Source organism: Macaca thibetana, chromosome 5, assembly GCF_024542745.1.
Source record: "Macaca thibetana thibetana isolate TM-01 chromosome 5, ASM2454274v1, whole genome shotgun sequence".
In the NCBI taxonomy this organism is placed as follows: domain Eukaryota; kingdom Metazoa; phylum Chordata; class Mammalia; order Primates; family Cercopithecidae; genus Macaca; species Macaca thibetana.
Window position 1 is genome coordinate 155,721,109 of NC_065582.1, and position 13,298 is coordinate 155,734,406.

Consider the following 13,298-nt stretch of genomic DNA (forward strand, 5'->3'; position numbering starts at 1 on the left):
CATGAAAGTAGAGCCATCATAAATGGTATTAATGCCCTTATAAAAGAAACCCCAGAGAGTTCTCTCATCTTCCTTCAGTTATCTGAGAATACAATAAAACATAAGAAATGCAACCTAGAAGAAAGCTCTCACCAGAACCTGACCATGCTGGCACCCTGGTCTCAGACTTCCAACTTTTAGAACTGTAAGGAATGCATTTCTGTTGTCTATAAGCTTCTCAGTCTATGACACTTTGTGATAGCAGCCTGAACAGACTAAGATAGTTTATTAGTCAGGGTTCTCTAGAGGGACAGAACTAATAGATTACATATGTGTGTGTGTGTGTATGAGTTTATTAAGTAATATTAACTCACGTGATCACAAGGGTCCCACAATAGGCTATCTGCAAGCTAAGGAGCAAGGAAGCCAGTTTGAGTCCGAAAGCTGAAGAATTTAGAGTCTGATGTTTGAGAGCAGGAAGCATCCAGTGTGGGAGAAAGATGTAGGCTAGGAGGCTAAGACAGTCTAGCCTTTTCACGTTTTTTTTCTGCCTGGTTTATTTTCTGGCCATGCTGACAGCTGATTAGATGGTGCCCACCCAGATTAAGAGTGAGTCTGCATTTCCCAGGCCACTGATTCAAATGTTAATTTCCTTTGGCAACATGGTCCCAGACACAGCCAGGATCAATACTTTGCATCCTTCAATCCAATCAAGTAGACACTCAGTATCAACCATCACAGCTACGAATGAATAGAAGTGTTAAACCCGGATGGTATAATGAATAACCATTCAGTTCCCTGAGGGAAGGCTTTTCAGCTGCTGAGATAGACCCTGAACTTTCATACTTCTCACAACTATGGAGACAACCTTAGAATGCCTCAATTCTTTGAGAGAGCACCAAATAATGCAATTCTTTAATTATAAAATATTCAGATTTTTTTCCAGGGAGACAGAGAGCAACCATTTGGGGGTTCATCTTCTTACCACTATCCCTGTTACATTTAATTTCCTACACCCTCATCCTTCATTCCCCAAACTCCTCCTTCATGTTCATTCCTTCTCTATCATTTCCTGATCAAAAATCACTTTCAGTTCTTCACGTCTTCTTGTTCTCTCAGATCCTCTAGCCTACATATGCTGCTATCTTTGCCTGAAAATCTCTTCATCCTTCTCCCAACTGTGCATTATCATTCTTAATTGTGGATGCCTCTTTCTCTCAGTGGCTATTCTTGCTGCAGAAATTCAAGATAGATGTCCCACACATTAGTCCAAAGAACTTTTATTTTCTTTGAACATACCATGTACCAAGTGTTGTGTGGTTCTTGGTAATTTTGATAATTTTTCCTCTGGATTACCTCCCAGCTAGATTATAACTCTATAAGAGAAGGAGCAAGCCATATCTTGCTCACCACTGTACCCAAACATCCAACATTGTATATATCTCATTTATTTTTGTTAAGCTAATAAATTACATCCACATTTCATGAAAGAAATGCACAAAGTCAAAAAAAATTCAGGAAAAAATATAAGCAACTTTTCTGCAAGGTTATGATACATTTTTAGAGAGTGTTTCCTTAATTACATTATTCTTATGTATTTGATAATGAGGATAAACACCTTTAAAAGCTAGAATGACAGTGACTATTTTCCCAGATGACTTTTCCAATTGGTCATCAGAGAAGACCGAGAGATAATATCACACCTGGAGAAGACTGAGAGATTGTATCACATCCTTGAGAAGATGTTGCTTATTGTAGTATGCTTTCTGATTTGAATCTTAGCCTAGAAATTTTTCTCTGCCTCACACAGTTATAAGCAGGACTTCATATTGGTTAAAACAGAATCAAATTACAGCTAAAAACACATTTTGAGTTAAGAGGAACATCTAGACTTTCCTAGATAGACGTTGACCATGGTATGAGTGAAATATGTCTGTTCTACCTAATTCCTCCATGCTGGAGATTGTAAATCTGTGTGAGAAGAGTGCTACCTCCAGGAATTCTTTCCCATCATGGTGTGGGTGAATAAGTATGGCAGAGAGCAAGTCCTTTTATTTTTTTTAATTTTTATTTTTTGTATGAGTCCAGTGAAAATAAGCAATGCAAATGCTGTTTCCAAATTAACTTCTGGTAATTCAGCTTTGATTCATTATCCTGAATAATCAGGATTTTTTATTTGCAACTCAGGTTGAAATTAACTCTGAAGATATTCTTCTGTATACATTTCTTCTTGCCCTTCTTGAAGAGTTAAAGTATAAATTGGTACCCTCATCTCAATTGAAACACCAAAGCAATGTATGATTCTTTGTCAGTGTTGGGCTTGATTACAATAGAATGAAGATTATTTTTCCACCTGTGACACTGTCATTATAATCATCTGACTTATATTTATAATCAAGTGGGAGTGATTCTCTGATGACTTAGAGCCTTTAAACCTGAGGACAACAAAATGCTGGCTGAGAAGCACATACAAATCCCAAGCAGAGAGAAAAAACAAACCACCTGTTACACTATTTGTTTTCATCTAATAAAATATAGAGAAAAATAGAAATGATGAGTTTGGAGTGTTCTGGGCAATTTAAGGAAAGAAGTCAACAGGCAGCATACTAAACATCTCTCTCTGAGCTCCAGTAATTGACATAGCAGGAGCATACAAAAAAAAGATGGTTTGAGCATTACAAAAAAAGATGGTTCACTGGAGACTGACTTTCTCTAGATAAGAGCTAGATTGCTCATCCATTTCATCCTCTCTTTGCCAATAACATCTGTAGCCTTGAAGCAAATTTTCCAATATGGTAGCATTGTTCTCAATTGTCATTTTTAATTTCTTAATCATCTATGGACTGACAGTATCTCAGTACCTGTCCCATTCAACTGAGAATTTATCCTTTTTTCCTTCAACTATATTTCCAGATTATTCTAGGCAATGAGAATATTGTTTCTTAGACTAGACATAGTAGACTAGACTACTATTTATATAGTAGTTTTTTAGATAGCTTCACTTTTGGAGGTTCAACAAAATCAACTCGCCCCATCTACGACAAAGCTGAAATCTATAATAATTCCCAGATTGAGGCTTTAGAGATAGTTATACTGGTGAATCCAAATAGAAATATCCAGTGAATGTGCTGTAGCACCTATTCATAGTTTCTATGTTGATCACCTACATAATAGGTTTATTGTAGTAGTTGATTGTTTTTGGTATGATTGTGTGCTGTATAATACTTCCCACAAAATATAAGCTTCACATTTAATTTACCAAGTTAAAAATGTTCACATTTAGCCTTCATATGAATATTATTTCCTTTGCATTAGTTTAAAAACAATCTCTGAAGTTATTTAGCATATCATTCACTTTGCTGGGATAGAAAATAGCTAATGTGAAATATCATAAGAGAATGATAATTTAACATTTTCGAAATGCAATTTTCTTTGGGGGCATGATCAGATAAAGAATGTCCAATACTTTAACATGAATGGTGTCTTTTACTATTTTTAAGTTTATTCACTGAACTACCCATAATTTTAAAATATTACCAAAATGTTCACTTTTTCATATTGTTAATGTAAACTATATTCATTGTGTACAATTTGGAAAACACAAATAATAATTATAAGTAAGCTCCAAGAATGCTGTTATGTTCATCACAGTATTTCTTCTTTTTATTTTGTGCATATCGTGCTCTAAATATGAAACTTCATACTTTTTTTTATTTAATACAATATAATGAGAACTTATCCATGACATTTAAATGCAAGTATGTTAAAATTTTTGATCCAATAGAAAATAGCAAATCTCCCACCTCTAATCCCAAGTGGGCACTTCTAGAACAAGACACTCTTTTTTATTTTTTTACCTTTTTAAGTGGAGGATGATTACTGCATTAGGATATGAGCTCTTTTCCAGTAGCCTGAGGACTTTGTGCACATTGACCTGCTTCTCTAGATCACCCCTGTGATCTAGGGCTGAGATTTTTTACATAACTAGTCAGTGGGAAGCTGGTCAATGAGAAGGAAAGACTCTGATAACTAGGGTGACCCCGTAATTTAACTTTTAAGCATGAATAATAATGGACGTGTTGGAAAAGCCATAAACCAGTACTGTTCTAGGCAAACAGGAACATATTTAAGGAAGGCATAAAAGGAGAAATTTTAGTAATAAATCCTAAAATTCATATCAGTTGAAATCATTTTGGGTATACCAGGGTCAGTAAACTAAAATCTATTGGCCAAATCCAGCCCCACTGACTATTTTGTATGTCTTCTCAATGAAGAATGGTATTTATGCATCTAAGTGATCGAAAAAAAAAATCTTCAGATGTTATTATTTCCTGTCATATAAGTACCTACACAATATCCTTCACTTTGGATCTCGAATTACAAAGCCTAAAATATTTATAATCTGGCCCTTTATAGAAAAAGTTTGTCACGCTCTGTATAGGCTAATATATTCTACTCCAATAACTCACATTGTTTACTACTTTGCTACTTATCCATTTCTCTGATTTGGTGGTTCTCACAACTGAGTAAAATATGGACTCTTGTGAAGAAAAAAAAAAATTTTCAAACTCCAGAGAATACAGTTTTTCACACAATACTGAGTAAACATTGACTTACAAAGCAAACTTTCATTCTATGAAATTCAGTATCAGCTGGGCACGGTGGCCCATGCCTGTAATCCCAGCACTTTGCGAGGTCAAGGTGGGTGGATCACGAGGTCAGGAGATTGAAATCATCCTGGCTAACATGGTGAAACCCCATCTCTACTAAAAATACAAAAATTAGCTGGGCATGGTGGTGCGCACTTGCAGTCCTGGCTACTCGGGAATCTGAGGCAGGAGAATTGCTTGAACCTGGGAGGTGGAGGTTGCAGTGAGCCAAGATTACGCCACTGCACTCCAGCCTGGTGACAGAGTGACACCCTGTCTCAACAACAACAACAACAACAACAACAACAACAACAAAGAAAAGAAAGGGAAAAGAAAAAATATGCTGAAATATTACTTTGATCATTATATTAATAAAACTAAAAAATTCTTATAGAATACCTTGTCCCCTAAAAGTCTGTCTTCTCTCAGTGAACCTCAAACACCAGTTTAAGAAATAGCTGTTCTAGCATATCCCAGCTGTACCGTAGGGTCTGGAAAAGCATTCATATAATTATTTTCCTTCTAAAGCCAGGTGGTAAAACTATAAATAAATAATCTATGCAACTACTTATTTTCATTCTTTCTACTCTTTTGCTCTCACTTCCTCTTCATAAATGTATTATAAAATGGTTTAAATATGCAGTCAAATTTTTATAACAATCCATAAAATTGCAGTAAATGTATTTTGTATAGTATCATATACAGCACACAGAAATAAATGGCATGGTCCTATCAAGTTATGACAATTTTACTAAGTCTGGGATATTGTAATGCACTTAAATTGACAGAATTAACAAATCTGGTTTTTATTTTTGTTTTTTTAGTTTTCTTATCAAGGATTTCTTTAATGCACTTTTTTTTTTTTTTTTAAAGTAGGCACACTCATTGACACTTTTGTCTTTCAAAACTCATTCTAATCTTTAAGATTATATCTGAAATTACTCGGTTGATCTCATACATCTTTCTTATGACCTTTTTGGTAATGGGTCATTTGAACCATGATAACTTAATGGAAAAAACAAAACTGAACATCATGAATAAACTGTAAATCTTTTAGTATCATCTGGTAGTGTTGGGGATAATTTTACATTTATAAACTATCAAGCATCTTCCCACAGGAGGTTCAATAAATAAACAAAATTATTTCTGTGTGGGTCACACATATTAAAATCAATGAATGAAGAGAATTTACATTTAACGAGAAACATAACAGGAAAAAAAAATTAGAGTTAAAGGAAAATATAAATAGCTTTCCACATTCTACATTCATATCCATTCTTCACTCCGTGCAGCTTAAAAATTTTATATTATCTTGGCTAATCACTTTTCCTTCCTGTAGTTTGTAAACAAGTTTTAGAGTAAAGGATAAAGATAAGAGAAAATAAACAAGCATAAGTTCAGTCCCCATTTACTCCTTTTCCTAAGAGCTCAAGTTAGCTGATATTGTAAATTTCCATTAAAAAAGCTGATTGGGTTGCAAATCCTCTAGACCTTGGTTAGCTACCTAACATCCCCTTGTCTGCTGGGAAGGTGAGGTTTGCTTTTCAAGGTGTGGCAAAGGCTTTGGAATGAGGACATGAAAAGGTTACAGATACAAAAAAGAAAATAAAAAAGACAAAAGCTCAATAGACCATTTCTCTGTGAAATCAGCCGAATGAAAACTAAAGTCAATTTGGGAATTCTACCACTATCTGATCAATTTTGATAATGCTGTTGGTCGTGATCATTTGAGTTCCCAAAGCTAGACTGACTTTTTATCAAGCCAAGGTCCACCAAATCATCATTGCCTGATAGACTAGGTCAAGAGTATTAAGCAGGACGAAATTTGGCTATGAGGTTTTCAAGATTTACAATTTGCTGTCTGAAATACTATACAAGTTACAATTACTGCCAGAGTGTGCTGTGCAATGTCAAGTGAAGATAATTAGATGTCTATCTGCATAATTAGTGTCCTCCTCCTGAAATTCCCACTTTAACAAATCATTATTTTATTCAGGTAAATGTGAAAAGTTTTTTTTTTTTTTTTTTTTTTTTCCTTGTCACCATGGTAAATCATGTAAAATGTTTGGACTGGCACATAAGCCAGTGGAGGGAAAAATGTTAATATTGGTAGAACTTTGTGTTCAAATTTTTATTAATCTGAGAATGTAAAATTAAAAGTAAAATCTGCCAGACACAGTGGCTATAATCTCAACAATAGAGAAGGCTGAGGCAGGAGGATCACTCGAGGCAAGGAGTTCAAGACCAGCCTGAGCAACATAGCAAGACCCTGCCTCTACAAAAACAAAATTACCTGGGCAGGGTGGTGGCACCCATCTGTAGTCATAGCTACTTGGAGAGAGGCTGAGATGGGAGGATCCGTTGAGCACAGAAGTTCCAGGTGATGGTGAATTACAATTGAACAACTGCACCCAGCCTGGCGAGGGAATAAAGCCCTGTCTCTAAAAATTAATTAATTCAAATAAATTTAAAAATAAGTAAAAATAAATAAAAGTAAAATCAACCCTTCATAAATGGTTTATCTAACTACAGTTTACATTATAGATATGAGACTTTTGAGATAAATCTTATAGTAAATGTAAAGTATTGCGGTGAACAGGTCATTGTGCTAAAGTCAAGCTTCTAAGTTATGAGATGAAATTCTTCCAAAGAATCGGAGATGGTAAAATAATCAAATCTATGCCTTGGAAGCAGTGCTGTGCAGCTTGTTAGCCACGTTTTTTCCCCTCTCTTATGTGAAAATGTAAAGTCTACTTCATAGTGATCTCATTTTATGTACTGTTCCATCAAAATATGTACTCATGTTTAGTTCTCACCACTAGAAAAGCAGAAAGCCAAAATGAATGGATGTATCATTTCTTCACCCCGTTCCAACTTGAAGTAGATTTTCTCACCATACTTCACCCTAATTCCTTCTTTAGAGAAGAAAGGCTGCCAGTCAAACTCAATTTACAAAGATATCTTTGATTCAAGAAAGTATACGTCATCTAATATAAATAAAATATATTAAATTTTCACATAAGAAAGGGGAAAAAACCCCGTAGAGAAGCCACAGGCAAAGATCTTTAGAATGTTTTTTCGCATTGGTAGATTTTAGCATTGCTGTTGTGAGATGGGACAGAAATTCCAAGCAATCTGTTAGAACATACAGAAAGTATTTTCTTTCTCTTTTAAGTCTCTGAGTTGGAAAAAAGGCCATGACTGAGAGATTGAAGAAGAGAAGGTGCTTACTCAAATAGATGCCAATTTAATAAATAAAGAAGATAACTATAATAGGGACGTAATTTTATAACAAATAGTAAGTGGAATGATTAAAAATAGATAATAAAATATAGAAAAAATGTAAAAAGTCGAGAAAGTCCCTTAAAGAAAAAATAAGTAATCAAAGTAAAAATTGTATTTTTTCCTTTATTTTCTCTATATTTCACATGATTTTTTAAAGTCTATAACTTTTTTGTATTTATTATTAATTTAGATTAAAAACGTGTATTTTCTAAACAAAGACACATTTTGACTTAGGATTACTTTTGTCTTAAATGTGAAATTTCTGTAGATGCCTCTGAAAATAAATCAATCTTCATATTAACGATGGTAAGTTCCTTTTTCTGCCATACACTTTAAGATAATAAGCTAGCTAGGTAAATGTCTCAGGAATTATTTTGATGAAACTTAAGGATCCGAGTTCTTTTTCATTATGAGGCAAAGTAATGTGACAGTTATGCATAATCCCCCCTAAATCAACAATTGCTGCCACATTAGCTTCCTTGCTGTGTCTTAATTTATAAGGAATCAAACCATCTTAAATCAAACTGGTACATGCATCCATTCACTTTTCATCCAATCAAAACTGAATTACCTGTCAACAGAGAAGTACACTTACAAGTGTGAAACCATTTGACCATGTTATATTTTAATTTGCAGAGACAAAAATGACAAGCAATTTATTTACATAAAACTGTACAAAAGCAAATTAAATTATGTAAAGTATTTCATAAATAGTTGGACGAGTGTTTAATACATTTCGCCATGTTAAGCATAGTTGCGTGCATAGTGACTCATAATAAACGATGATAAATTGTTCTCTGCTTCACTATCAACATCCAAGTAGCAGAACAATAGGCAATGATTAACATTACAAACAGATCGTACCACACTGAATGCAAGTGCTTTAAATGTAGGAAAAGTCTGAAAGTAAACCCTAGGTAGCTGAACAAATGATGCCTTCCTCCAGATGTTATCATTGTATCTTCACCTAGGTCACAACTAACAAGCTTTACTATATTCATGATCATCCTCATTTTTTTTTTTTTTTTTTTGCTTAAGGACACATTTTCTTATTTTATCATTGATAGCATATACCTAAGATTATTTAGGTCTTTAGATTTCTCATGACTATTTTTGGATGGCTGTTTGATTCTTGACAGTTTTTTCTGGTCTGTGTGTTTTATTCTTTTTCCTACAAGACAGCTTCCTAGGGTAGTGTTTTAGTCAGACATCTTCAGTACCATCTTAGTTCCTCTTCCCATAAAAATAATGCCTCCTTTGTTTTCTGAAACTCAGGCAGCAGGCCAGTCAGAAACCATACAGAAATGATATCTGGAGATTCAGAAAAAGCAGTAGATTTTAGACTGAAGCTACAGACATTTTAATACACATAAATTTATATAGTTACTCATTAATTTATAAATGTGTCCTAATGTATAATGCATGCAAAATTCACTTGAGAATCTTGTGTACAGAAAACAAATATGGTTTATATCCTGTACAACCAAAATGAAACTGTAGCTAAAAGAAACACAACAAAAAAGAAATAAAGAATAAAATTCTAAATCAATATTTATGGACTGATTTCACTCCTGATAGTATCTCTGTGTTACACTTACAATAAAAGCTTTCATCTTCTAGTCAGATTTAAGCAGCCCATATTACTGCCTTAATTTTGCTTTATGACATAACAATATTTAAGACTGGTCCATTATCTGAGTTTGTCAGAAGGCAAATTTTTAATATATTATTTATTATTTTCAGAAAATAAACATGGACAAATATACAGGATCAAAAAAGTTGGGAATAGCCCATTTCCCCTCATTGTCCAAACCCAACAACCGTTTTTTTACCGTAACAACAGGTATAAAAGGCACAGTTGCTTATTTTGCATTCACTCATTTATTTATTTTTTTTGTTTCTTTTTATTGATTTTTTTCAAAAGCACTCTATATATGGAGTGGCACCAGATTTAACCTATTCAAAATAAAAGTCATACAAACACAAAATATATTTCTGTGTCATGCCAGCTCATTATATAATAAACATGTTATGATAGCTAATTCTACTAGAATTACTGTGAATACTTACAGTACACTGAATTTTGTTCTTTCACACCCATTTTAGTTCTAAAGAGAGGTTCACGAGTTAAATGACAATGGCATGGCTATCTTGAATGGGGTGCAAACATCATTGGAAATGTGGATCCAATTAATCCGAAGGTCCGGTGTGACCCGTATTAGTTTTATAGACAAGAGAAGGGTTTAAGATAGAGTGAAATGAGCTATCAGTGGTTTCAATGTCTCATGAAAGAAAGAAATGCATTAAAAAAAAAGTTTGTCAAACATCTGTGTTATGCAATTGAGTATTTTCTTTGTAACGTGCAAGAAAAAATATGTATACATTTCATAAGTATCTTTAGAAGTATTTTGTCTTAATAGGTACTTACAGATTATACAAGGCAGAACTGCTTTAATGCAGTTTCCTAACAAAGTACTAGAATTGCATCTTTCCATAGTGTAAATAATAATCAAACATAAACATGTTCAATTACTGATATTTTAGTCCAATGTTTTTTGTTTCAATTACATATCTTTTTGCATCCTACCTATTATACATAAACTAACATCAAAATGAAAACTCCATTTAAGAAAGAGCATGAGGAAATGACCCCCAAAGAGTACCCCACCAAACAGAGAAGTGGTTTTCAAAGTATTTTGAGGACCTATAGTGAATTATTAACCTATATTCCAGGCTGTGTCACTTTATAGTCTAAGAAATTCTGCAAAGCATGAAACTACCCAAAGCTACATTGTTTCTACAGTTTGCTAGAGAGCCATCAAGGCTATGCCTTAACCAGCTTACAAACATTCAGTGATGAGAGTTTGTTCTCCTCACACCTGTTATACCCTATTCTGTCCATGGATTGTCACTTTCCTCTGAATGTCCCAGCTCAATATTCAGCCATATTAGGTTATCCTCCATGGAGCCAGTAGCTCAAAGTCTGCATATTCTGTTTCTTCTTATTGCACTGGAAAAACTCTGCTTTTACCTTTGAGATATACATCCTGTGAAAAATGTCATTGCCCAAAACTCCTTTCTTTCATGTTCAGTCTAGATTTGTTTAAAACGTAGATTAAATAATGTTCAAATCACATTAGTGGTAAAGTCAACTAGGGTGTCACCTTGTTTCAATGTTGTTAGTCTCAAAATATTTCTATACTGCACACAAGTCAAAATTAATGCACTTGGGGTGCATGAAAGTGTGCACTGAATAAGTAAAAAAATGCAATTGTAATTTAAAATGTGGATAAAAAGAGCAGCAAGCATAGCCTGGATTCTAAAATGATCATTGTGGACTTAACTAACAAGTCTATATGGCAATGCATCTTTCTTAACCTACCCATGACCCATAAATACTATTTTAAAACATGGAATCTTCCCTGATAATATTACCTGAAACTAAACTTGAACCTCAACCAATTGCCTATTATAATACCAAAAATATATCTCATTAGTTTTCATTTTCTGAGCTTTCAAATAAAATCCATTTTAAAAGAAGGAACATTTTACTGGGCACTATAAAATGAACTAGTGTCTGATTGTTTCTGTGCATACATGGGTTCAGTTGCTTTTGTTGCTTAATGATTTTCCACGTCGAGACCAAATCAACTTCATGATTTCCCTGATCTGCCATATGATCTTTGGCCTTTGGATGATACAATTGTTCAAGTTAGTTAATAATCGCGGTCTTTTTCTGAAAACATATATATAATTTTTTAAGTCATAATTAGTGAAATTGATACATGTAATCATGACTGCGTGTATACTGAGAATATTTGGTGAAGGTATGGAATTGAAGTTGATGCTCTTAACCTGAAAATAACAACATATGCCAATTTAGGACTGCAATCACCCACTGAGTATTGTTTTGCTCTTAGTCTTTGTTGGAATATTAAAGCTTTGATCTTCCCAAAATGCTTTTTAATATAGTCCCTCTTTCTAAGGACTGTACCTTTAGAGGGACTCTATCACTTTCAGAGGATTGCCTTTGATGGTGATAAACCATATTCTGATGGTATGTCTGAAATACATTTTATCTGCCCTGCTTATTTTTGACCAGCCGGATGACACTCGAACAAAATCAAAGTGACTAAAATCATGCTTCAGCTTAGGGATAATGAGAGTGTGTTGTGTTCTGCTAATCAGGCTTCGTACAGTTACTGTGGAAGAAACTTGCAACTATCCCCCCTTTTTTTTTCTTTTCTTCTTTTTTTTTTTTTTTGGAGAGGGGTGGGGAAGAGAAAGTGAGTGTTGGGAATCAGTGAAGGGGTTAGACATGCAAGTAACAAGGATGGTTTCTACATTGTACAGTAGAATCAGGCTAACAGTATCACTAAAGGCCTGATCTGGAGGCAGAAGTGGCAGGCAAAGCTTTGTCTCTTTGGTAGCCCCCTCTTTGTGATTAAACGTTTTGCTTTGTAAGGTTTTTTTGCCCCTTATTCTCCTTTTCATACATGTAAAGAACTTTGCTGTTGCTCCTTTATAGCCTACAGGTAAACTTCTCTTCTAGTGAGAGTATTGACAGGAGATGGCTTATATTCCCCTGTTTTTGTAAGGGGAATATCCTCAGGGTTGGCTTCCTCATTTTTGCTGAAACTAGCTGCACTGAAGGTCTCATAGGATGAGGTCAACTTTTTGTTCAGGAGGTTTCTGTTGCGGTCACCCATGATGGCGGCCTCCCCATTGGCCAACTTTTCCTGGCTTCCTCGTTCATCAACAGGCATGAAAGTGGAGAGTTTAGGCTGGCTCTTCTTCCTCTCTGGAGAAGTGCGGACTGGCATCCAGCAGGAGTCTGAGTGGCCATACTCATCACACTCACGAGTGCACTTCCCAGTCAGGGCTACATCTGGAAGAGGCCTTGAGTCTGAAATCCAAGGAGAATAAGCCATTAGGATTTGACACTCCTCAACAGGCTCCCCTGATCTATATGAAATTGGAGGAAATATATAAATATATTCCTTACCATCTTATTTCTCATTTCCCAACACCCTCTAGCTCATCATTCCACAGGACAGTCTTTAATCTCATGTGCATGAAAGATAAGGTTTTGCAAAGACATCCCACATTATAGAATAGGAAAGTAGACAAAATGATACATTTAAGTGTGTAGATGAAACAGATATATGTGTGTTTGTTACAGGACAGGGACATGAGGATATTCTCAATTAGAAGCTCTAAATACACAGGTAAATTTGTGTGGGTGTTAATATTTTCCACATCCATAAGAAAAATTATTAAATCCAAATAGACAATTTTCTGGATTTATAAATTATCCCAGAAGTGGTGTGCTTTTGCCAATTGAATTTCTTCCTGCTTATACATTATTCATAGAATGCAAATATG

At 34.6% G+C, this 13,298-nt stretch overlaps 1 protein-coding gene across 9 annotated transcripts in view; it reads right to left on the reverse strand.

The window, feature by feature from the left end:
* Positions 1-8,517: 8,517 nt before the first annotated feature.
* The window catches only part of PCDH7 (protocadherin 7), a 427,914-nt gene continuing 423,133 nt past the window's right edge, over positions 8,518-13,298 (reverse strand). For 7 of the 9 annotated variants that reach the window (XM_050791303.1, XM_050791300.1, XM_050791304.1 and 4 more), the window contains one exon: positions 8,518-12,819. In XM_050791303.1, the coding sequence (XP_050647260.1) occupies positions 12,443-12,819 (377 nt within the window). In that variant the 3' untranslated portion in view covers positions 8,518-12,442. The remainder of the gene's footprint in view (positions 12,820-13,298) is intronic. The other 2 variants (XM_050791309.1, XM_050791306.1) reach the window with 2 other exon arrangements.